This window comes from Pongo abelii, chromosome 7 (genome assembly GCF_028885655.2).
Source record: "Pongo abelii isolate AG06213 chromosome 7, NHGRI_mPonAbe1-v2.0_pri, whole genome shotgun sequence".
NCBI lineage: Eukaryota > Metazoa > Chordata > Mammalia > Primates > Hominidae > Pongo > Pongo abelii.
Window position 1 is genome coordinate 110,533,561 of NC_071992.2, and position 26,616 is coordinate 110,560,176.

Genomic DNA, 26,616 nt, shown 5'->3' on the forward strand with positions numbered 1-26,616 from the left:
CGCACCTAGAGCCCCACGGGGAGGTGGTTAGGGGGAACCGGCTCCTCCAGGCGGCCTCGCCCACTGCAATGCAATCTGGGTGGTTTTTCCAGGTCCCTCCCTGCCTCGTTCCGCGCCCAGTCCCTGCCCCCGCGACGCCCGAGGGCCTGGACGGATAGCTCGGAGTTACCGGGGCTGGGGAGGAGCCAGGCTACTGCAGTAAGCCAGCCGGAACCCATTTATGACTCCGCACTCTGAAGTTCAGGACAGGGAAGCACCCACCTCTGGAACTCAAGCAGCGGACGAGGGAGGATCCCGAGCGCCGTCGCAGCGCTGCGAGTGTAGACCCCAGGCCTTCGCCCGCTCTCGGGGACGCGAGCTGCCACCTGCATCACGGGAGGCCCCGCCTCCGCCTGCACCTTCTCCTACCAGGAAACGAGACGGCGCGGGCCTCGGGCTCCTTTCCCCACTCCCGGGAGCCTGAACCCCCACTGGGAAAGCCAGGCCTCCAGCTTCCCTTGACACGCGTCCTGAAAGGTTACCGGATTTGTACCCGGAGTGGGTTCTGCAGGGATAGGTCCATGGTTGCCCGTTTCACATCATGAATATGAACGGGGCTGGACACCTAGAACCGAATTATTAATACTTCAGACAGAATTCTGTTCCCAAGAACAAATCGCTTTGAGATGTAAAACCCGAGAAAACTTCATCTCTAGCGCTTTTCTCTCTAAAATGCCAACAAGACCCAACAACATACTGACACCGATCTGGTGCCTGGGGGTGTTGGTGGGGGCACGAGCCTCTAGGCAGACCAAGCTGAAGTAGAGCAGGGAGGTTGTTTGGGAGCTTGGTCAAGTCAACACACTCCAATCCAATGCCAAAAGCATGAGCAGAGGGAATGGGGTCAGGGCGCAGAACCTGGGAAAAAGCCTGCGTGGCTCGATTTAAGAAAATTTTTATTAGGCATGCGGATGGATGCTTTTCATTTGGCGCCCAAGGCAAATAAAAGAAAATGGGCCCCAGCTCTGGAGGATGTTCCAGCTTCGAACTAGCAGCCAGGACCAAACCGGACATAGCATTCAGAGTTGAGAGAAAAAGAAGCGGGCTCCGTTGTGCCTGAGTTTCCTTGCGGGGTCCCCCAGCTGCTTTGCGCCTGGTAACTGCGTCCCGGGGAGTGACTAGGTGGTTGGGCGTCCGGCTCTGGCGTGCGCGGGGTTCCTCTCCGGAAGGTGGGCAGCGCGGCGGGTTTGGGATGAGCGTGCACCCGGGCTCCGGCCCGGAGAAGTGGGGGCTCGCAGGATTTCTCCTGCTGTTTGCACTGAAAGGTGTGTTGGCTCGGGAGCTGCTTTTCCGGGGATCTGCAGTTGCCCCCGCCACCTCCTGGCTGCGGTTGGCAGGTCCCTCCCTCAGCGGTTCGTCCTCCGCCGGCGCCGCGCCCTGGGCAGCTCCGCGCCCCGGGCCTCACCTGTGGCCTCCTTTCGCCTCCCTGCACCTGGCCTTTTCCTTTGACCCTTCAGAACCTTCGGCTTCGTTCCCCGCAGCCGGTATTCTCCGAGCCCCCCTGCACCTCTCAGTTACCTCCAGTGGGAACCCCTCCCCCCCACCGACTCCGCGCCCTTTACCTCTCTGAGCCCTTTCCCCGTCTGGCCTCGTCTACCCTCTGGGTGGCAACCGCCTCTTCCCCGCCCCTCGCGTCTCCCCTTCCTCCTCCCTCGCCCTCGCCTATCCATTCATCCAGCCATTGTCTCCCGCCTCTTCCTCCCCCTCCCCAAGCGGCCTCCTCCCCCACTGCTGCCACGTCGTGGTTTGAAGGAGCCAATGGGCCGGCGCCGCCAGGTGTCTCTTACCTGCACCACGTGGGGGAGGGGGAAGGGGCGGGCAGGTAGAGCCACATCCCAAAACAGAAAAGCTTTCAGCCATTGCGTGCCTCCCGGGGGTGCAGCCTTGCTCCAGGCTTTTTGCATAGACGCCCGGGCAACTGAATACAAAAAGGGCAGGCCTCCTGCGCCCTCCTTCCCACCCCCCTTCCTGCCCTGGGCGTGGAGCACCGACCAGGTGTGGGCTTGGGTGGTTGGTTACCGCCTTTTGCGCTAGCAGTAGCGAGGAAGGGGGGTGGGCGCTCTTTCTTTTTCTCTTAGAAGAGGGTTTAGCACAGGTTTTTTCGTTCTCACTTCCACACCACCTTACCGCCTCCCGACCCCCCCCCTTCTCCCCCTCCCCACCTATCGTCATGACTGCCTCTCCGGATTACTTGGTGGTGCTTTTTGGGATCACTGCTGGGGCCACCGGGGCCAAGCTAGGCTCGGATGAGAAGGAGCTGATCCTGCTGTTCTGGAAAGTCGTGGATCTGGCCAACAAGAAGGTATTTCTCCACGTTTTCGTCTAAATGCAAGGAATGGGGCAAGAAGTTTGTGGTAGAGGTTTGGGCGGGGAGGGGGGTGAAGGTAGATAAATAATTGCTCTTGTTTGCCCACTTGTGAGTCTGGACCCGAGGCCTAGGTAAGCTAGAGTAAAACCAAACTTATTGGCCAACTGCCTTGGAGCCATTTCAGTCCTCCGCAACTTGGCTCAGGTGGAGAGGCCGGCGCTACCGAGCCGGGTTCTTTGCCCGTCGGGGGACGCTCCGCCGAGACGAGGTGGGGTCTCGGAGGCCCTGGGGTCCACTTCCAGGGCTTTTCCGACCTATCGGGTGGGGGGTGGGGCGGGGGGCAGGAATGCACCGGAACCGATGGCGAGTCGCGAGCTTTGATTCTGCGTCCGGACCCCAAGAGAGGCTCGGGCCGCCCAGCAGGGGAGCGAGGGAGGAGGGTGCAGAAAGAGGCTCCGAAATTGGGGGAAACTGACCCCTGCTTCTCTACCTTCGGAGGTGGGACAGTTGCACGAAGTACTAGTTAGACCGGATCAGTTGGAACTGACGGAGGACTGCAAAGAAGAAACTAAAATAGACGTCGAAAGCCTGTCCTCGGCGTCGCAGCTGGACCAAGCCCTCCGACAGGTGACAACCCCGGGTCACGCCGCCCACCCCAGCCTGGGCCCAACCCCACCGCACCCTACGCCCTCTCAGGGCGGCCCACGCATGTTCCCGGAGCAGGGTGGCGAGACGCCCGCCCGGCCGCGTGGGTGGGAGCCCAGCCTGAGGGCCGGGGAGCACCGTTTGGGCGGGGGTCGCTGCTGCTTTTCACCTCCCAGCCTCCCAGGGTTTGGGACCGACATTCACTAGTTTTCGAGTTACTTGCTGAGTAGTTACTGGAGCCGGAGCGTCAGCTCCATTTTGCCAATTGATTGACGTGCGGAGTTTGAATCCTAGCGCCCCCATCTCCAGGTCCAGACCCCAGACGCGCCGCTCCCTTGCGGGGTTTGGGCCCACAGCCTTCGGGCAGGGGGCGCTGTGGCGTAGACGTGCAGGTGGGCCCGGCGGGTGTGCAAGAAGTAGCACGGTTTGGGTTGGAAAATGAAGGTGGCCGCCTGGTTTCAGGCTTCTGAACTCCCGACGAAAGGCTCGGTCCGTCATTATTTCTTTAGTGGCCTTGGTCCCAGTGCCAGGGAGGTTTTTCAGGTCCGAACGTGCAAGGCTGCCCGTTGGGTCACTGCGGAACTGATGGAATCCCTTTATTAGGACTGAGGTGACCTAAAAACCGGCTGTTCCGGGGTGCTGACGGGTGCCGGATCGGGTAGGGCGGGGCGCTAAACACCTGTTCACAGATGAATGCTCTGCGCTCTCACGACCTCTGCCCTAGCACACGAGCTTCGAGTTATAGGAGAAAGCTATCTTTTCTGGGGTGTATTCATCCAAGACTTTCTAGATCTGTATACCCAATACCCGTATTTATTAGAACCTGGCATCTTTCTTAAGCCTGGCACATCCAAACATATAAAAAGTAACACTAGGGAATGATGTAATCTGAAGGCAACCTGCTGATGAAATGAGACATCTGACTTAAGTGTTGAATGAATTTTTTTTGTAAAAACAGAAGGGAGAATGCATTGACAAGTTTCTCCTGGGCGCGAACTGCGGGTTGATTGGAAAGCTTCTCTACCTCGAGGAAGCTAGACGGTTCGTGGGAAAGGATTCTGTCTTTCCAAGGTTGCCCCAGCACCGGTGTCCCCCATCAGGGCCCTTATTGCGGTTTTCTCTGGCTATCACCAAGGGGAGCTACTTTGCAGTGTTTGTAAATCGTGCATCAGTTGCATCCCTGGGTGTATCTTGTTCTTGCAGTTTAACCAGTCAGTGAGCAATGAACTGAATATTGGAGTAGGGACTTCCTTCTGTCTCTGTACTGATGGTCAGCTTCATGTCAGGCAAATCCTGCATCCTGAGGCTTCCAAGAAGGTAAGAGTGCTGGCTTCTGGAAAAAAAATGGTTGGACCTTTGGGGTGACTGGAGGTTTTTAAAAATTTTTGGTTTATTCAGGTTTCTCTGTTCTTTAAAAGATGCATATAGGGAGCTATTTAATGAGTACAGAATTTCAGTTTGGGAAGATGAAAAAGCTCTGGAAATGGATGGTGGTTATGGTTGCAAAATATGTTAATGTACTTAATGTTTTACTGAACCATACTCTTAAAAATTATTAAAATGGTAAATTTGGTGTTAGGTATATACAAAGATACTCTTTGGTGACTTAAAATAGTCTCTTTGTTTACGTCCAATTTTCAAGATGCATGACACTCTTCCCTTTTCCAAAGCCAATACGGAGTGTGAATTTTTGACATTTAAAATAACTACAAAGAGAGGAAAGAACTATTCTTTAGTATGTCATAATATCCCCATTTGTGTTGAAAATGCTATATCCTAGAAAGGAAGGAAAAAAGAATTAAACATTTAAAGTTGTATTTCTAATAATTTCATTAAAAAGGCTACTTAAGACAACCTTATATCTAGTGAAACCACAATCGTAGCACTCTTCACTTTGTCTGATTTTAAGTAAATGTTCAAAACATTCTTGCATCAAAACAAAAGGGTCAGCCTCATCTTTTACCGTTGCTCATTTTTCTGACAGAGAGAGGATTACAGAATGAGAGAAATACAGTCTTATTAGGTAAAATGTGATTTCTCTCCCTGGGATAAATACTGAGGTGCTGTGGGAAAAGGGACAGCAGAGACAACCCACCCAGTGTAGCCAATCATTGTTAATACACTGTCTCTTAACAACTTAAATTAGTTTGACCTGTAGCTTTTTATTGTGGTAGGCAGGCACTGAGCTTGAAAAGATGGAAGTAGAATATATTTAGGTACCTGTATGAGGCAAGGCTTGCAATGAAAGATGTAGACTGACAAATGACGACCCAGGCAAGTAAGTGCAGATTTTATTTCGTTTAATATATTATGACAATTTAAAAAGTTTGAAGGAGTAACTCAAGTTGTTATGTCTTCAGAAAATCACTCCTTTTGTATGAGTCTTAGTAATTATTTGATAAAAGGGGAAGAATTTTTTAAAAAAATTAAATGCTAGATTAGACGCTACATCCTTACCAGAAATAGTGATATGTAAGGATTACTTTTTTACCCCCAAACTCACATGACAGAAGGACAAGACTTAATCTTTTCCCTGTTGGGCCAGAGGAAAATAGCTGTTTTCATTATTTAGGTGGACTGCTTTGGGTGTAGGAAAACATCTGGAGAAAAATTAAGACTTTTTCCTCAGCTACTGCTATTAGGATTTTGATTAAATACAGAAACTAAAACAATTAATGTTATAGTGAAAGTAATTCTGTATATTCGTTAAAGAAAAGGGTAAATGGCAAAACATGAAATAATCCTGCCACTCAACATATTAAAATGTTTTTCTCTAACACGAACGTATTTGAATATATTCTTTCAGGTTTCTGTAGACAAGCATTATTTACAAAGAGCATTCATACTGCACAAGCCTTTTAGCCTACATTTAATAGAACATCAACATTGTTATAACCACTAAATAAAACTCAGTATTTTAAATGGACACAACAATTTAAACTGATTATTGTTGAACATTTGAGTTATTGTCCTTACAGATAACTTTTAAATGAGCATTTTTGTAGGTAATAGGAGGTTTCATGGTTCTTTTGGTTGTTAACTTTTTTAAAAGCTGTGACCATGGTGCAGCAATACTGATTTCAAAATACAGCAGGAACAGGTCACATCTAATAAAACCCAATAGAAGGAACTTGGAGAGGAGACATTTTGCATGAACATTTAACATTTAAAAGTCTTAATTTCCTTGATGTTCTAATGTAAAAATGGGTAAAAATTCCCAGCAAATTAATACAATTTCAAAATTTTAAGAAAAATCTAAATTGAGTTTTAAAAAGTATTATCTTTAAAAGTTATCCAATGCTGGGTTATTTTGTTAAGAAACAATAGTGTAATATTTGTCCAGACAGTTGAGCTTTGCTTCGTTGCCACGGTAGTGGTCATAATAGCTAAGAACAGCAGGTAACCATTTCTCCTTTGCCTTTGGGATTTGTGAGTTTGTTTTTGTTTGAAGTTTAATTTGAGTTCACAGGTACAGCTACAATATTGTTCAAGAAGACTAATGTGGGACTATTATTTGGCACAAAAATAAGCCTTTTCAGTTAATCAGGAATTTACTATTCTAATCTCACTTATTACTGAAAATATGCATTATTAGAACCCAATAGTTAGAACTACCCAGTTTTACAATCTAATCCCACATCTGTATGAAAACTGAAAGGGCTGCTAGTGCTGCCTGAAAATACAGATGTTCTAAAATGGTTATGGCTGGGAAAAAGAGTAGTATTAACAGCCAGAAAATATGAAGTGTAACAGCACAAATGTATCACAGCTTCAGAACTGTTTTGAATGGAATGCATAGTAGAGCACAAACATTGTAATCCACTGCCTTAAAACAAGAGGAATTTTTTTTCATGAGACTTGTACATAGGATCTAATATAGAAACAGGACCAACTTTTAAAAATAAAGCCACTCTTACATTAATTTTAAATTTTTTCCATTGTAAAATATGCTTATATTCAATTTTTAGGTTCCTAATTGTGAGAGAAACATTGAACCGAATTCACCTAGTTAACATTATCTACCTTGTCCTTCCTCAGAATGTACTATTACCTGAATGCTTCTATTCCTTTTTTGATCTTCGAAAAGAATTCAAGAAGTGTTGCCCTGGTTCACCTGATATTGACAAACTGGACACTGCCGCAATGACAGAGTGTATCCTTTAAATCATTACTCAAGAGTCATTTGAAAAGATAGTTCCAGAAAAAAATGGTAATTCAAGAAACTTTCAAACATTTTAAATATTGTCAGCATATGGATGAAATTGGCCTATCCAAAATTTGTTTACTCTGCTGAGAAACTAAAATACAATTATAGACATCTTTGAAAGTGGTTATAATTAATCAGATGGTTGGATGGATTTGGAGATGGATTTTTTGGTGGGGTGATCACATGTAGAATATGGTTCAGTTTCAGTTTATGTAATGTGTGTGTGCTGGAGAAAGAACATGAAGACTTTAGTGCAGATTCTAAGGCCACTTTTTCTTGGTTACTGTGATTTTAGGGTTTATTTTGGCTTCTTTGGAATGAAGTCAATAATTTTTTTAATTAGTGGATATATCCCCTTTACAAGCTGCTGTTCACTGGTCCTGCTTTTAGCCTCTCCTGAATTTTTCAAATACAAGATTATGCTGATTATAATAAGCCATCTTTGGAGATGATAAAATGGGGTCTGGATTTTCCCCCACATTCTTTAGTTACCAAAATAATATATTTGATGCATGATATATTGTAAAAGTAATTTTATAATTACAAATCTATAATCATGAATGACCCATCTTACGTTCATTAAGTCTTTAAAATGCTAACTAATAAGCAGGCATGTGCTAATATATCAGATGTAAAGTTGAGTAATTGTTACCTTGAGTGGCTTCCCAAAAGCCACTGTGAGAGTCATTATGAAGTTAAAACTAAGTTACCTTCAGTAGCTTGTGGGTTGTAGATGCTTATTCCCAAACTTTCTCATTCATTTTCAGGAACTAAAGCCTGGTTTTTGTGTTACTTCAGGATTTTTTTTCCTGATTGAAGTTTGCTCGCATATATTTCATAACTACTTGTAAACAGGTCAAATTCGTTTTCATTTACCTTCTTCATTGAGTCAGTTAGCTGGAATTTTGGCTTAGCATGACCAGTAGTGTTGGGAAGAGGGTGGAATAAGTTCATTGTGACAGAATTCTTACAAGAATTTTGTTAAAAAGGTTGGTACACCAGAAAAATTCTCACTGGTTGTTCTGTTGGTTTGAATGTTGTATTAGACAGCTCAAGCTTCCATAACAAATACCATAGACCAGGGAGCTTAAACAACAGAAATTTACTTTCTCATAGTTCTGGAGGCTGGGTTGTCCAAGATCAGGGTGTCAGCATGGTCAGGTTCTGGTGATGGCTCTTCCTGGCTTGCAGGTAGCCAGCCACCTTTTCTGGGGGGATAGCAGGAGGAGTTATTTTCTTACAAGGTCACTGCCGTATCTAATTAGACCCCTCCACCCTTTGACCTCATTTAAACTTAACTTCTAAAGACCCTCTCTCCAGATAGTACATTGCGGGTTGGGCTTCAACATAGGACTTTGGGGGAGGTGGAGGACGCAATTCAGTTCTTAAGTATATATTAAACTTTTTAATGCAGATAGTTGGTCTTCTACAAAATAGAGAACCAGAGTACCTACAGAAAAATTAGAAGACAGTGGAGGAAAAATCTAATAAGCTATCTTAATTTAGAAAAAGACAACTTCTGGCTGGACATGGTGGCTTATGTCTGTAATACCAGCACTTTGGGAGGCTGAGGAGGGAGGATGGGTTGAGACCAGGAGTGCTGATACCAGCCTGGGCATTATTGGGAGAACCCATCCCTACAAAAAGTAAAATGAAATAAAAATATTTTAAAAAACGAAAAAGATAACTTCAGTAGGAAAAGAAGTATATTAAGAGTTGTTGCACCAGGGCAATATAGAGAAACCCCATGTCAACAAAAAATAAAAAAGTCAGCTGGACGTGGTTGCATAAGACTGTAGTCCCAACTACTTAGGAAGCTGAGGTGCAAGGATTGCTTGAGCCCAGGAAGTTGAGGCTGCAGTGAGCTGTGATTGTGCCACTACACTCCAGCCTGGGTAACAGAGCAAGACCCTGTCTCAAAAAAAGTGGATTTTATTTTTAAATGTTTTAATATTTAATATCGTACTTGTACATGTCTTTCTCATTTAACAAGTTAGAAATGCTAATAAGCTTTCTTAGCAACGGTTTTTGTGCTACATTGCTGCTGTGGTCAGTTATTTTATGACTGCTATTCAGAGGAATACTTATTTCCCTCACTAGGCTACCAGACCAATTTCTGAGGCTAAAAGCAATTATGTCCAATCTGAATATCAACTTGTGCTCATCTATGTAAAGTATTTCTACAGTGTCTGAATTGAATTGTTTTGTTCTTTCAGAGCATTAAACATTTTCCTTGCCAATATGGAAGTGACGCTGAATTGGGAGATCTGTAGTCATTAAACATTCTTGATGGTTTTGCCAAGTGGAAAGAAGGTCATTTGCTCTTGAGGAATTACCTGTTTCACCTGGTAAACCAGTTGGGGAGGGAAAGGGGCTTCTGTAAACACCTGGAGAAGAGTAGATAAGAGAATGTGCAGGTTGAAGTGTTTAATTTTTTTCGTCGTGAAATACTTGTATCCTTGATTGGTTGTTTTAAATGAGGATACAGAAATATCAATTTGGACCCTCAGTGATGTCACAATATTCTAAGTGTTTTGGAAACATGCTTTATTAACTTTACATCCAAGTAAATTTAAAATTTTTAATAAAAATCCAATTTTGGCTGGGCACGGTGGCTCATGCCTGTAATCCCAGCACTTTGGGAGGCGGGTGGATCACTTGAGTTCAAGAGTTCAAGATCAGCCTTGCCAACATGGCGAAACCCTGTCTCTGCTAAAAATAGAAAAATTAGCCGGGCATGATGGCGCACATCTATAATCCCAGCTACTCAGTAGGCTGAGGCAGGAGAATCACGTGAACCCAAGAGGCAGTGAGCCGAGATCACACCATTATACTCCAGCCCGGGTGACAGAGTGAGATTAAAAAAATATATTATTTTTCATTTTTTGGAGATGGGTCCTCATATTTTGCCCTGGCTGCTCTCAAACTCCTGGCCTCAGACCATCCTCCTGTCTTGGCCTCCCAAAATGCAGGGATTATAGGTGTTTGCCACCATATCCTGGCCTCATTTATTTTTTAATTAGTAGGCTTTATTTTTTTGAGATGTAGTCATGCTATGTTACCCAGCCTGGTCTCAGACTCCTGAACTCAAGCAATTCTACTGCCTCAGCCTCCTGAGAAGTTTGGATTACAAGTGCATCTGCTGTACCTGTAATCTCAACTTTTTATTATTATTATTTCTTTTTTTGAGACACAGCCTCCCTCTGTTACCCAGGCTAGAGTGAAATGGCGTGATCTCAGCTCACTGCAACCTTCGCCTCCTGGGTTCAAGCGATTCTCCTGCCTCAGCCGCCCAGGTAGCTGGGATTACAGGCACCCGCCACTATGCCTGGCTAATTTTTGTATTATTAGTAGAGATGGGGTTTCACCATGTTGGCCAGGCTGGTCTCCAACTCTTGAGCTCAAGTTATCCACCCATCTTGGCCTCCCAAAGTGCTGGGATTACAGGCGTGAGCCACTGCACCCAGCCCCAACTTTATTTTTTAAACCAGTTTTAGGTTTAGAGCAAAATTGGGCAGAAAGTATAGAGTGTTCCTATATAACCCTTGTTGCACACATACATACACACTCTCGCTCACTCACTCCCCCACTGTCAACATGCTGCACCATTGAGCAGAAAGTATATTCTTCCTATAGAACCCTTGTTGTTCTCTCCCTCTTCCTCTCCCTGCTCCTTCCCTTCCTCTCCTCCTCTCCCCATGCCGCCTCGCTGTCAAAGTGCTGTACCAGAGTGGTACATTTGTTACACCTGATGAGCCTACATTGACATGTCATTATTACCCAAAGTTCATAGTTTACATTGGTGTTTACTTTTGGTCTCGTACATTCTATGGATTTTGACAGATGTATAATGACATCTATCTACCATTGTGGTATCAAAATACATTGTAGCAATAGCATAGTATAGAATTTTTTTGTTTGTTTGTTTTTTTTTACCTGCTACCTTAAAGTCTTTTATCCCTAATAGAATAGTTTTATTGCCTTAAGAATCCTCTGTACTTTGGCCAATCATTCCTCTCTCTCCCTTAACCCCTGACAACCACCAATCTTTACTGTCTCTGTAGTCTTGCCTTTTCCAGGAGGTCATATAGTTGGAATCATGTAGTATGTAACCTTTTCAGATTGTCTTTTTAGCCAGTAATATGCATTTAAGATTACACCATGTCTTTTTGTGGCTTTATAGTTCCTTTTTAGCACTGAATTCCATTGTTTGGATGTATGGTTTGTTTATCCAAACGTGGTTTGTTTATTCGCCTACCGAAGGACATCTTGGTTGCTCTCAAGTTCTTGCAAATATGAATAGTGCTGTTATAAACATTACGTGCAGGTTTTCATGTGGACATAGGTTTTTTTAATCATTTTCATTTTTTTTGAGACAGAGTCTTGCTCTATTGCCCAGGCTGGAGTACAGGGGCGCGATCTTGGCTAACTGCAAGCACCAACTCCCAGGTTCATGCCATTCTCCTGCCTCAGCCTCTTGAGTAGCTGGGACTACAGGTGCCCGCCTGTGGCTAATTTTTTGTATTTTTAGTAGAGACGGAGTTTCACCATGTTAGCCAGGATGGTCTCGATCTCCTGACCTCGTGATCCACCTGCCTTGGCCTCTCAAAGTGCTGAGATTATAGGCGTGAGCCACCACTCCCGACCTAGTTTTTTTTTAATTTATTTTGGTAAGTACCAAGGAGTGTGATTGCTGGATCATATGGGAAGAGTGTCATTTTTTATATCTCACTGCAATTTTTGTGTTTAAGGCAGACTTTTTTCCAGGGGGAATGGTGAGGGAAAGCAATGAGGCTGGAGTGCATTGGTGCTGTAACGCTATTGTGGCTCACTGTGGCCTCAAACTCCTGCACCCTAGGCTCAAGTAGTTGGGACTACAGGCATGCACCACGGTACCGAGCCAATGTTGTGTATTTCTAATGGAAGAGGACACTAAAACCCAAGTTGTAGAATCACAAAGTCTGAGCTGAGTATACCCTGCTACACAGCAGCTTTGCTTTCCTGGGAGTTACTTGTGTCTACCGAGCCAAACTTTAATCTTGAGTATTCCAAAATGAAAGCTTTGTAAGTGAAGTGCTATGTAAATGAAAAAGTAGGACCATTTTGATGAAGAAAGGGTTTAGGAATTTTTTTTCTTTTTTTTTGAGATGGAGTCTTACTCTGTTGCCCAGGCTGGAGTGCAATGATGCAATCTTGGCTCACTGCAACTTCCACCTCCCGGATTCAAGTGATTTTCCTGCCTCAGCCTCCCAAGTAGCTGGGACTATAGGAGCCCTCCACCTCACCTAGCTCATTTTTGTATTTTTAGTAGCATTTAACCATATTAAACAGGCTGGTCTTGAACTCCTGACCTCAGGTTATCCACCCACCTCAGCCTCTGAAAGTTCTGGTTTTATAGGTGTATAGGTGTCAGCTGCCACACCTGACCAGGAATTGAGTGTAGTTCTGGTTCTTATTTTGGGCACTTCGTTCCCTCTTTTGTCTTTGTATTTGTTCTAAAGCGCCTTTTTTTTTGGAGACAGAGTTTCTGTCTTACCCATGCTGGAGTGCAGTGTGCAATCTTGGTTCACTGCAACCTTCGCCTTCTGGGTTCAAGCAATTCTCCTGTCTCAGCCTCCCAAGTAGCTGAGATTACAGGCATGCGCCACCATGCCCAGCGAATTTTTGTATTTTTAGTAGGTACGGGGTTTCACCATGTTGGCAAGGCTGGTCTGGAACTCCTGACCTCAGGTGATCTGCCCTCCTCTGCTTCCCAAAGTGCTGGGATTGCAGGCATGAGCCACTGCACCTGGCCCTAAACACATTTCTGATGTTGGTGTTAGGCCTTTGAGTTATTCCAGTTGCATTGTTGTCTGCTTTTGAATTATGTGATGCTAGCTGAGAAGACCTCATCTAGCAGGTAAACTGGATTGCATGTTGTAAGCTTTTTACTTAATCAAGTGAGGGTGTGAGATGATAGGGACTGGGGCTTCTGTGGTGTTTTTTTTTTTTTTTTTTGAAATTATCTTAGATCCCTTACGGAAATTAATACTAGTTGTCTCCTGCTGAAAGGACATTTGTGTAAATGGCTTCTTTTATTCATTTTCTTTTAAACCCATTTTTTTCCCCACTAATGTTGGATGGAATTACTTCCTGATTTCTTAACCTGCTTTTTGTTAGCTGTTTGTCAGGAACTTACTTATTCTCACTAATCAAGATTTCTAATATTGTGTTTACTTCCCTTTGCCAAGCATTTATTAAGATCTTATTTTTCTGAAAGTATGGTAAGGAGGACAGGTGAAAAAAACTATCAATTGACTGCTTACTATGTATGCCATGAACGGCTCAGTGGGGAGCTTTCATCCCCATTCTATCACTAGGGAAACTGAGGCTTAGAGGCTTTCTCTTTAAGTTAGATGCTCTAGCATCCAACAATATACAAGGTGAAATATTTTAGAGTGTATACCATCATTTGAGGCACGTTGGCTACCTTAAATAGGTTATCTCCCTTTTAAGTTAATATCCTGTGTTTCCTTGGCACATATCAAACCATAAAGCAGTAAAGTTAATTTTGTAAAATATGTATTCCATGATAGGGTATTGCATTTGTATGTGCTGTTTGACGTGATTACGATTGCCATTTCACTAGGGCAAATTTCCATTATCAGGAAAAAAAAGAAACCACTAAACTGCTCATGCCTACCCATTCAAAGGTTAGTAGGGTGTGTATGTTTCATCACTTCTTGGGGGGTGTAAAGGATTTGGGTATGTGTGCACATATGTGTGCTCTATTATCAGTGTGTGACATTAGCCTGTTTTTCCTATAGGTTACAATTGGGGATAACAGGATAGTAGTTAAGAACATGAACACTGGGGGCAACTTATTTGAATCCTCAGCCTCAGATTACCCATCTTAAAATGGGTAAGACTATTGTATAAGGATTAACGAGATAATGTGTGCTGTCACTTAGCTGGTGGTTGGCCTGCCCCACACTCTGCAATGCTGACTGATCCTGTGGACCCCACCAGGTTGTTGGGTGTCTCAGAACAGGAAAAACAGCTGGCAAGGGACTTTGAAAAGGACTTCCTTATTGTTTTAAAACTTTATATAAACCATTTTACACATATAAATTTTTTTAACCTTATGTGAGACTAGATGTAGACCTTTCAAAGCATCAGCTACATGTTAGTACAGGTAAACTTGAAGGTTAGGAGTTTATTCTAACAGTGAAATGAGCTGGGGCTTTATAATTGTACAAACCTTCCCTGCCCTGCTGTAAAGGTGAAGGCAAACACCGAATCCTCATTGGTATTTTTCTGTGTATGAAAGGGATTTATATGTATATATATATATATGTATATATGTGTATATATGTGTATATATATATGTATATATGTGTATATGTGTATATATGTATATATGTATATATATGTGTATATATGTATATATGTATATATATGTGTATATATGTATATATGTATATATATATGTATGTATAAATCAAGTATACAGTTAAGCTGGGCCAGTAGTTGACCTTGTTAGCTGGAGGTGGAAGGAATTATCTCTGGCATCACATTGGCATAACATGAGCCAAATCGGCACAGACACTGGCCTGTCATCTGCAGTGAGTGAAGTGACTAGAAATACTGCATATTCCTTGCCAGCCCTCAGACTAATGTTAATTATGTGTGGTTTGTTTTAGTTATAAAATATTTTGGCCTGGTACAGTGGCTCACGCCTGTAATCCCAGCACTTTGGGAGTCGGAGGCAGGTGGATAACATGAGGTCAGGAGTTTGAGAACAGCCTGGCCAACATGGCGGAACCCCGTCTCTACTAAAAATACAAAAATTATCTGGGTGTGGTGGTGGGTACCTGTAATCTCAGCTACTCAGAGGCTGAGGCATGAGAATTGCTTGAACCTGGGCAGCGGAGGTTGCAGTGAGTCAAGATCGCGCTACTCTAGCCTGGGCAACAGAGTGAGACTCCATCTCAAAAAAATAAAATATTTTACTTTTAAAATGGGAGTTTGGAAATTCCAAGTTAATCCTTTTGTTTTAGAAAGCTTCGGAAGACTTGTTATCAAGGAGTCTCCTTTTCCTAATTTGTTTATCCCATATAAATGTCTTTTTCCAAAGTAAAGTTTTTCATCTCCTTTGTTGAATGAGACCCTACCTCCATCTTATTTCTTCTAGGGTATAATTGACTTACTAGGTTTGTTGGAAATCCTTCTGCATGACTCTTCAGTACAATAATATCTCCAAAAAGTGATATTTGTTAGGCAGGGATCTTATTTTTTACCCTCTAAGAGTAACAGGCTGGGTGCAGTGGCTCATGCCTGTAATCTCACGACTTTGGGAAGCTAAGGCAAGACGATCACTGGAGCCCAGAAGTTCAGGACCAGCCTAAGCAACACAGGAAGACCCTGTCTCTACAAAAATAAATCTAAAAATTAGCTAGGTGTGGAAGCACACTCCTGTGGTCCATGCTACTTGGGAGGCTGAGTTGGGAGGATCACTTGAGCCCAGGACGTCAAAGCTATAGTGAGCCATAATCACGCCACTGCATTCAAGCCTGAAGATCCTGCCTCAAAAAAAAAAAAAAGCTGAGAAGTAAGGTTTAAAACTAAGGTTGTATTCAACCTGAGAAAGCTGGTTGGGAGAAGACAAAACTAGGGTTTTAAGTATGTGTTTTAAGTATGTATGTGAGGGTTTTTTTTTTTTTTTTTTTTTTTTGGATATGGCATCTCACCCAGGCTGGGGTGCAGTGGTGCGATCTCAGCTCATTGTGACCTCTGCCTCCTGGGTTCAAAGGATTCTTATACCTCAGCCTCCCAAGTAACTGCTGGAATTACAGATGTGCATCACCACACCTGGCTAATTTTTGTATTTTACTTTTAGTTTCACCATGTTGGCCAGGCTGGTCTCAAACTCCTGGTGTCAAGTGACCCATCCGCCTCTGCCTCCCTAAGTACTGGGATTACAGGGGTGAGCCACCATACCTGGCGTCTCTTTTTTATTTATTTATTTATTTATTTATTTATTATTATTTTTTTTTTTTCACTCCTCTCAGCTCATACCTAGGTTTTAGATTTCTTTTCCCCCAGCATTTTATTGCTGGTGTTAAATAGTTTTGGTTGTGTTGACTTCTCATTGTATTTTCTTATGGTGACATTTTTTGTTTCCTTCAAAGCTCACTTTAAAATATATCGGGTTATATGTAGAACTTACATTTAAAATTATGCAACCAAACTGGGCACGGTGGCTCAGGCCTGTAATCCTAGCATTTTGGGAGGCTGAGGCTGGCAGATCACTTGAGCCCAGGAGTTTGAGACCAGCCTGACCATCTGGTGAAACCCTGTCTCTACAAAAAATACAAAAATTAGCCAGGCATAGCGGCATTCGTCTGTAATCCCAGCTACTTGGGAGGTCGAGGTTGGACAATCATTTGAACCCAGGACGTGGAGGTTGCAGTGAGCCAAGATCACGCCACTTCACTCCAGCTTGGGCAACAGAGTGAGACCCTGTCTCGAAAAAATAAATTAAGCAAACAGCTAGGTTTGGTGGCACACTCTTGTAATGCCAGCTACTCCGGAGGCTGAAGCGGGAGGGTCGCTTGAATCCCAGGAGTTCTGGGCTGTAGTGCGGTATGCCCATCCAGTATCCACAGTAAGTTCATCATCAATATGGCGACCTCCGGGAGTGGAGTGGAGGGTTGCCTAAGGTGGGGTGGAGGGTTGCCTAAGGTGGGGTGAACTGTCCCAGAAACAGCAGGTTAAAACTCATGCCTCATGTGCTGATCAGTAGCGGGATCGCACCTATGAATAGCCACCGCACTCCAGCCTAGGCAACGTAGCAGGACCCTAGTCTCAAAAAAAAAAAAAAAAAAAAAAAGCAACTCTTTTTTTTTTTTTTTTTTGAGACGGAGTCATCCTCTGTCGCCCAGGCTGGAGTACGGTGGCGCGATTCCGGCTCACTGCAAGCTCCGCTTTCCTGGTTCAAGCCATTCTCCTGTTTCAGCCTCCCGAGTAGCTGGGACTACAGGCGCGTGCCACCACGCCCAGCGAATTTTTTTGTGTTTTTTTTTTAGTAGAGACGGGGGTTTCACCATATTAGCCAGGATGGTCTCGATCTTCTGACCTTGTGATCCGCCCACCTCGGCCTCTGAAAGTGCTGAGATTACAGGCGTGAGCCACCGCGCCCGGCCCATAAAGGCAACTCTTTTAAGAGTAACATCTCTATCACATGATTTTAGAAAATTCAGTTTTTAGATAGAAGACTAATCAACTTTTCTCTTTTTTTCTTGCTGTGTTTTATCAGCTACTCCTTTGTTCATTAGCATAGGTATTATAAGCCTGGAAGCATGAAATTGTGTTACTATACAATAAATGAAAGTAAACAAAAGGAATGGATTTAATGTCTTGTGAGGATTCTATGGCAAGGAAAAATGGCTTTCAGATGACACTTCAAATTGGAGTAATTATAAAATAGTTTAAACTTGTCTGAGTTAATGTATTACCTTATTAAAAACTTAGTTTAAAAAGATATTTACAAGTAAAAATTGGATGTTCTGAAACCAGATGTGACCATTTTTAGGTAGTTGGGAAGGATAACTTTTTAAAGTAGATAAGCTAATATTGATAAACCATAAAATTTCTCTCTGAATTATATCCTCAGCTAATGTAAGTGTGGATTAAGTCCTCAAGCCTGTTTCACCAGTGGTGGTCATAAGGAAAGTGTCCCTCCTGTTAATATATAGACAAGTCTCTCTAGACTCCTCTAACATGCATATAAAGTTTTACTTGCTCAGTTGCAGCCTGAAATGATGAGTTTTTTTCCCACTGCCTCTGCCTGTACCCTTCCTCATTTCCTTGAGGCATTTCTCATTTGTAAAGCTGGCTAAGCCTGTTTGTACTGTTGTGGCTGCCTTGAGGGCAGAATGAGTAAGTTACATGAGGAGTTATAAATCAGGAGGCACAGATTCATCTTTCCTTTCCTCAAGATCAGACGTGCAGCAAGTAATCCAATATATACTTATAAATTGATAGGGGAAAGAATTGCTACTAAAACTTTTTTTCTCATTCCTCTCTGTTACTCGTTTTCAGTGATGCTAAGGATCATAGATTGAAGAAACTGGCCTATTGAGGCTGTGTGTGTGTGTGTGTGTGTGTGTGTGTAAGGAGATGGCTTGGGCATTCAGGAGGTTGGGTGACTTTTACAAGTTGTTACACAGCTTAGCGCCGCTGATCCTGGTGTGTGACGCTGATCCTGGTGTGTGATGGCTCAAAGGGAGACATGTTGGGACGTGTTATGTGGCACCAAGGTAGCCAAATGTCAAGAACGTTTTCTGAGTTAAAAAGTAGAATTCATTAAAATGATTCTTCAGCTACAAGTCTATTTTTAACCAGGCAGGAATGCTTTACATTTTTACTTTTGATCTCTGTCGTCTTCACTTGGCTTTTATCAATGAATTAATAAAACTTCTCACACACTATTGCTCAATAGTCAAATCATAGCTGTTGTGTAATCCCACCTCCATTACTCATCAGCCAGGTGACTGGGTGAACTACTGAACATCACTCAATCCCAGTGGTTTGTTTGAGATGGTCTTGCTCTGTCACCCAGGCTGGAGTGCAGCGGCCATGATCTCAGTTCACTGCAACCTCTGCCTCCTGGGTTCAAGCGATTTTTGTGCCATAGCCTCCTGAGTAGCTGGGATTATAGGCATCCGTCACTACATCCGGCTAATTTTTGTATTTTTAGTCGAGACAGGAGTTCACCATGTTGGCCAGGCTGATCTCGAACTCCTGACCTCCAAGTGATCCACCCACCTCGGCCTCCCAAAGTGCTGGGATTACAGGCGTGAGCCCCCATGCCCAGCCTCACTAAATCTTAGTTTCTACAACTGTTTGGTTTTGCTGTAATTTATCTGTCAGGGTTATTATGAGAATTGGAAGAAATAGGGAGTGGTTGGCACAAAATGGTGTCCAATAAATGCCACCATTTAAGTCAGTAGATCCTTGGAAGCTATAGAGATGTTGATAGGTGGAAAGAGATCAGAGGAAGATGGGGGCCTACACCCAGGAAATGTTACGACAGTCAAGAAAATAGCATAACATTATAGGAATAGTATCTAATGAACTCTTAAATTGATGATTGTGGCCTAGAACAGTTTTGGTGGGTCATTTGTGGCCTAATTTGGTTAGGGGATTAAGATAAGAGTGCTTTCCTTATAGGGTGGTACCTGAGCAATGTTGAGAAGGCTAGGTAATCCTGTCATTAATAGATGAGAGGAAAGCTTAATTTGAATGGAATATACTTTTATACTCCTTTCAAATCTAAATTTTCCCCATATTCTTTTTTGAGATTGATTGACAAACATTCCTGTGGCATCCATTGTATCTGGCCATCTTTTTGCAATCTCCATTCTTCTGTAATAGGTCACAGGTCAATAACCTTTTGCTATAAAGGGCTAGAAAGTCAATGTTAGGTTTTGCAGAGCACATTAGGGTCTGCTCACACAGGTGCACCTTGTTTTAGTGTGCTTCACTTTATTGTGCTTCACAGTTGTTGTATTTTGTCTTTTTTTTATTTTTATCTTTTATTTTTGAGACAGGATCTTGCTCTGTCACCCAGGCTGGAGTGCAGTGGTGTACTTCTCAACCTCCCAGGCTCAAGCAATCCTCCCACCTCAGCTTCCTGAGTAGATGCAATGACAGGCCAATTTGTTATTTTGTAGAGATGGGGACTCGCTATCTCAGGCTGGTCTTGAATTCCTGGGTTCAAATGATCCTCCCACCTCGGCCTCCCAAAGTGCTGGGATTACAGGCGTGAGCCACCATGTCTGGCCAGTTTTGTTTTGTTTAAAAAAAAAGAAAATGGAAGGTTTGTAGCAACTCTGCATTCAGCAAGTCTATTGACACCATTTTTCCTACAACATTTGCTCACTTGTCTCTCTGTCACCTTTCAAACGTTTTCATTATTCTGTTGTGGCGATCTGTAATCAGTGATCTTTGTTACCAGTGTAATTGTTTGGGGCACCATAAAGCAGGGCCATATTAGGTGGCAAACTTAATTGGTCAGTGTTGTGTGTGTTCGGCTGCTCCAACTGGTGGTTACCCCATCTCTCTCCCTCTCCTTGGGACTCCCTATTCCCTGAAACACAATATTGAAATTAAGCCAATTAACCCTACAATAGCATCTAAGCATTCAAGTGAAAGTAAGAGTTTCATATCTCTCACTTTAAATCAAAAGCTAGACATGATTAAGCTTAGTCAGGAAGGCAGGTCAAAAGCTAAGGTAGGCCAAAAGCCAGGCCTTATGCACCAAATGATTTGTCAAGTTGCTTAAAGGAAAATTTCTTGAATATTCCAGTGAGTATATGAATGATAAGAAAGCAAAACATTATAGGGTGTTACCTGAGCAAAGATGAGAAGGCTGGGTACCACTTGTCATTTATAGAAGAGAGGAAAGCGTAATTTGAATGGAATATACTTACTGCCATGATATGGAGAGAGTGTGAGTGGTTTGGATAGATCAAACTAGCTACAACATTTCCTTAAGCCAAAGCGCAATCTAGAGCAAGGCCTTAAGTCTCTTCAATTCTATGAAGGCTGAGAGAAGTGAGGAAGCTGCAGAAGAAAAGCTAGCAGAGACTGGTTTATGAGATTCAAGGAAATAAGTCAGCTCTACGACATAATTCAAAGTGAAGCAGAAAGTGCTTATGGAGAAGTTGCAGTGAGTTACCCAGAAGATTTAGCTAACCAATGAAGGCAGCTACACTAAACAGCAGATTTTCAATGTACTAGAAACAGCTTTCTTTTAGAAGATGATGCCATCCTGGACTAACAGCTAGAGAGGATAAATCAATGCCTTGCTTCAAAAGCTGATTCTCTTGTTATAGTCTAATGTAGCTGGTGACTTTTAAATTGAAGCTAATGCTCATTAACCGTTCTAAAAATCCTAGCGTTCTGAAGAATTATGCTAAATTGGCCAGGGGTGGCGACTCATGGCTGTAATCCCAGCACTTTGGGAGGCCGAGATAGGTAGATCATTTGAGGCCAGGAGTTCAAGACCAGCCTGGCCAACATGGTGAAACCCCATCTCTACTAAAAAATACAAAAATGAGGTCGAGTGCAGTGGCTCACGCCTATAATCCCAGCACTTTAGGATGCTGAGGCAGGTGGATCAGCTGAGGTCAGGAGTTCGAGACCAGCCTGGCCAACATGGTGAAACCCCGTCTCTATAAAAATACAAAAATTAGCTGGGTATGGTGGCGCGTGCCTGTAATTCCACCTGCTCAGCAGTGAGCTGAGGTCATGCCACTGCACTCCAGCCTGGGCGACAGAGCGAGACTGTCTCAAAAAAAAAAAAAACAAACAAAAAACCAAAGAAACCCAATAATTACACTAAGTCAACTCTGCCTGTGCCCTCAAACAGCATCACAGGCTACCGAATCTTTGATGAAAGGAAGAGGTAATTGATGTGGCAAACTTCATTGTTGTCTTATTTTCAGAAATTGCCACAGCCATCCCAACGTTTAGCAACCATCACCCTGATCCGTGAGTAGCCATCAACATCTAGGTAAGATCCTCCACCAGCAAAAAGATTGACTCACTGAGGGCTCAGATGATTAACATGTTTTAGCAACAAAGTTGTTCTGTTGGTTTTTATTTTTGGAGACAGAGTCTACCTCTCGCCCAGGCTGGAGTGCAGTGGGGTGTTCTCAGCTCACTACAACCTCTACCTCCCGGGTTCAAGCGATTCTCTTGCCTCAGCCTCCTGAGTAGCTGGGATTACAGGCATGTACCACCATGCCTGGATAATTTTGGTATTTTTAGTAGAGATGGGGTTTCACCATATTGGCCAGGCTTGGTCTCAAACTCCTGGTCTCAAGCGATCCTCCCGCCTCGGCATCCCAAAGTGCTGGGATTACAGGTGTGAGCCACTGTGCCCGTCTGCAACAAAGTATTTTTGAATTAAGGCATGTACATTTTTTAAAAGACATAATGCTATTGAATACTTAATACAGTACAGTCAAAACATAACTTTTATATGTAGTGGGAAACCCAATAAATTCTGTGACTTGCTTTATTGTGATATTCACTTTAATGCAGTGGTGTAGAACCAAGCCTACCATATTTTCAAGGTATGCCTCTATTTGATGGAAATACATCCTTATTTTAGAGATTCGCAAAACTTCATGTGAATTCCTGGTTTCACCCTCAAACCAAGTTTGAGCTATGTGTTTCAAAGAGTATACTTTTGGTAAACAAGCACATTGGCCTGTGTTGGCTCTGAGTGCTTGAATTGTTTCCAAAATTTGCTGTCTAGAACTAGCATCTGCTGTCATCAAAGGTGGACTATCCTACAGGGCTCCAAAAGTGTTCTATAATAGAATTTCTAAGCAAAAGTGGCATTGTGGAAGTAATGTCACGTCAATAATCTGTGGTGTCCATTTCAAACATTAGGCCAAAAAAAAAAGTCATTTAATACCCTGTAGTGTTGATAATGTCGCTATATCATGAAGTCGGCATGGTCATTGCCTTGTGTGTGCTGTAAAGATTCAGAGGATGAAATATTCTAATTAACTTTGTTGCGTACTTTGATTCAAAACGAAATGAAAATGCTTAGTATTCATTTGCTACAACTGGGTAAATAAAAGTTGTATTCCTGGTAATATCTCAGCACTGGATTGATTTGGCTCTTTTACCCAAAAGGGCAGTTGGAGCCTAAGTTGAATGACTGACTGATGGGAGGCAGCCATTCTGAGATTTCTAAAGGAAGCTCAGCTAGATCCATCTTCCTCCTCTTGGCTTGGTATAGGTTTAATTTTGATTTAGAAGTAACCTGATTTTACCTTTCCAAAGTGTTTCCTTAATTTAATCTCACAGATTTAAATTTTGAGAAGAATAGTTCAGTCTCTCGATATGGAGCCTCTCAAGTTGAAGATATGGGGAGCATAATTTTAGCAATGATTTCAGAGCCTTATAGTAAGTATTGCTTTTATAGTAGTGCAGTCCCAGAATTCGTACTATTTTTCTCTTACCTATACTCAAATTTCCTCCTACAACTTTGTCTCCCTAATCACTAAAATGATGACTTGTATGTTCTCATTTTTAGATCACAGGTTTTCAGATCCAGAGAGAGTGAATTACAAGTTTGAAAGTGGGACTTGGTAAGTGCTTGAGTACTATTTATTTGAGCTTTTTAACTTGTTTTTGTTTGTTTTTGAGACAGAGTCTCGCTCTGTTGCCCAGGCTGGAGTGCAGTGGCACGATCTCAGCTCACTGCAAGCTCCGCCTCCTGGGTTCACACCATTCTCTTGCCTCAGCCTCCCGAATAGCTGGGACTACAGGCGCCCGCTACCATGCCCAGCTAATTTTTTTGTAGTTTTAGTAGAGACGGGGTTTCACCATATTAGCCAGGATGGTCTCAATCTCCTGACCTCGTGATCTGCCCGCCTCGGCCTCCCAAAGTACTGGGATTACAGGCGTAAGCCACCTCGCCCGGCCTTTAACTCGTTTTTGTTCATATTGTGCCTCTTAATTCTTGTTATATTTGAGAAACTTTACTAATCCTTTTAGCTATCCTTTCTTGCTGTTAGGCCATCTGTAGAAGAAGGTTGTATTACTTTGAGCTTGATATTGGGAATAAAATGTAATGACTTACTGGCATCTTTAGTCACCCTGACCTTAAATATATTTATTTTGGTCTCCCCAAACTATCCAATCTTTCACTTAGAAAATTTCCAAAGGAGAAATTATAGGCTTTAATAGAGTTCACAATTTTTACTGAGATAAAATTTTACGTACATTCTATAAGTACTTTATTTATTTATTTATTTATTTTTGAGGCACTTGCTCTGTTGCCCAGGCTGGAATATCGCGGTGTGATCTCTGCTCACTGCAATCTCCGCCTCCCGGGTTCAAGCGATTCTCGTGCTTCAGCCTCCCCAGTAGCTGGGATTGCAGATGTGTACCATCACACCTGGCTAAGTTTTGTATTTTTAGTAGAGATGGGGTTTTGCCATGTTGACCAGGCTGGTCTCAAACTCCTGGCCTCATGTGATCCACCCACCTTGACATCCCAAAGTGCTGGGATTACAGGTGTGAGCCACTGTGCCTGGCTATATAGGTTTCTACTTTAAAGCCAAGGAAATAGCTGGGAAGAAGTATGAAGTGGTGTCTGTTAGTGATCGCAGGTAGACCTGTTTGTAAATCACTCTAATGAATTGAGTGTGTGCTTGGTCTCTGAAGTGAATAGAAACTTCTGACATCTTTGCCCATAGAGACTTTGAGGCTGATTAGTTGTGGAGAAAGTGACTTATTAAGAAAATGTCCTAGGAGAACTGAAAATGTGAACGTGGGAGGGATAAGACATCAAAAGGTGTCAAAATATATAATAAGTGATTTGCAAATGAGTCATTAAGGTATAGGGACTCACAGGCATTTCTATGGACATTCTCTGGGATGGCTCCCTGGTTTGATCTGGGAGATATTTTAACAGCGGACTTCCTACCATGCACACACATTCCTCATGTGGGTTAATTGTCAGCTTTATTCTGATCCTAAATTCGGCTGCTAAACTGGATTTAAACCCCACATGTATACTGTCTAGATTTGAGAATGAATTCAAACCTATCTTTTGGGGTTCTAGGAACTTTCAGGACATAAGGGTGCCAAGCAAACATTTCCTCAGCTTTTTTTTTTTTTTTTTGAGATGGAGTCTTGCTCTATTGCCCAGGCTGGAGTGCAGTGGCACAATCTCAGCTCACTGCAGCCTCCACCTCCCAGGTTCAAGTGATTCTCCTGCCTCGGCCTCCCAAGTAACTGGGATTATAAGCATGCACCACCATGCCCGGCTAATTTTTGTAATTTTAGTAGAGACGGGGTTTTACCATGTTGGCCAGGCTGGTCGCAAACTCCTGACCTCGGGTGATCCACCTACCTCAGCCTCCCAAAGTGCTGGGATTACAGACATAAGCCACCACGCCTGGCCTTCCTCAGCTTTGATAGATAGATGGTTTGCTGAGTGACCTAGCTGTGTTGGGCCTGCACAGGCAGCCATCTTTCTATAATGAACCACCTAAACAGTACTTTGAGTTGTACCCACATACTTTTTGAGGTTATAAGGAAAATCAAGTAGTATTGCTAGTCTGTCTGAACACCAAATAATACATCCTGTGTAACTAGGCAGTTGTCTTGCAGGGGGTAATAGGTGTCTGACTTGCTAGCATTTATCATGCAACCTGAAGTTTTGCTTCATCCACAGCAGCAAGATGGAACTTATTGATGATAACACCGTAGTCAGGGCACGAGGTTTACCATGGCAGTCTTCAGATCAAGATATTGCAAGATTCTTCAAAGGACTCAATATTGCCAAGTTGGTTTTCTTAAATATTTATTTTACTTGACAATCCCAAAGGGATAATGGATTTTCTATCTTTTTTTTCCTCACTGTATTTTTTTTTTTCTACCTGCCGTCTGTTTTATTATTCTCAAAGGGGAGGTGCAGCACTTTGTCTGAATGCTCAGGGTCGAAGGAACGGAGAAGCTCTGGTTAGGTTTGTAAGTGAGGAGCACCGAGACCTAGCACTACAGAGGCACAAACATCACATGGGGACCCGGTATATTGAGGTATGTCCTCAAAACCTGAACCCCTGGACATCGTGAATGAGAATTAACATAGGACGGAAGGCTCAGAAACACTAACTTCTCTGTCTTTTCTCAGGTTTACAAAGCAACAGGTGAAGATTTTCTTAAAATTGCTGGTGGTAAGTGCCTTTTACATAATGTGGCTTTAGTTAATAAGAATCTAAAAATTTTGCATACTTAAATTTAGCAAGAGTAGATAAATAGGGTCATGAATGGTTTTTATTTTCTAATGGAACATGGGAATAGATTTTCTTCCCCAGAGGTAGAAGCTTCCAATAGTAACAGTGAACTTTATGTATAACACTTGTCCTAAGGCTTGAGCCAACTTACTATAGTTAAATAGCCATTAAAAATAGTACTATACGAAGGTGAAAAGGTGATATGAAGTTGTATGCATATGGAAAGGCTAGGTTTTTTTGTTTTGTTTTGTTTTTTTGGAGACAGAGTTTCGCTCTGTCACCCAGACTGGAGTGCAGTGGCACAATAGCTCATTGCAACCTCTGCCTCCCAGGCTCAAGCAATTCTTGTGCCTCCACTTCCCTAGTGTCTGGGTTTACAGGTGTGTGCCACCATGCCTGGCTAATTTTTTGTATTTTTAATAGAGACGGGGTTTCACCACGTTGTCCAAGCTGGTGTGGAACCCCTGGCTTCAAATTGATCCTCCTGCCTCAGCCTCCCAAAGTGCTGGGATTACAGGCCTGAGCCTCTGTGCCTGGCCAGGAAATGATATTCTTGAAAAGAGTCAGAAAACTGCTTTCAAACGGCTACGCTGCAATACCTGGGA

At 43.1% G+C, this 26,616-nt stretch overlaps 1 protein-coding gene across 3 annotated transcripts in view; it reads left to right on the forward strand.

Annotated features, from left to right (window-relative positions):
• Nucleotides 1-1,960: 1,960 nt before the first annotated feature.
• The window catches only part of ESRP1 (epithelial splicing regulatory protein 1), a 65,205-nt gene continuing 40,549 nt past the window's right edge, over nt 1,961-26,616 (forward strand). Inside the window, exons 1-9 of one of the 3 annotated variants that reach the window (XM_009243960.4) lie at nt 1,961-2,341; nt 2,846-2,974; nt 4,196-4,309; nt 7,031-7,145; nt 23,070-23,168; nt 23,299-23,353; nt 25,450-25,560; nt 25,682-25,814; nt 25,909-25,951. In XM_009243960.4, the coding sequence (XP_009242235.1) occupies nt 2,210-2,341; nt 2,846-2,974; nt 4,196-4,309; nt 7,031-7,145; nt 23,070-23,168; nt 23,299-23,353; nt 25,450-25,560; nt 25,682-25,814; nt 25,909-25,951 (931 nt within the window). In that variant the 5' untranslated portion in view covers nt 1,961-2,209. The remainder of the gene's footprint in view (nt 2,342-2,845; nt 2,975-4,195; nt 4,310-7,030; nt 7,146-23,069; nt 23,169-23,298; nt 23,354-25,449; nt 25,561-25,681; nt 25,815-25,908; nt 25,952-26,616) is intronic. The other 2 variants (XM_009243961.4, XM_054518678.2) reach the window with 2 other exon arrangements.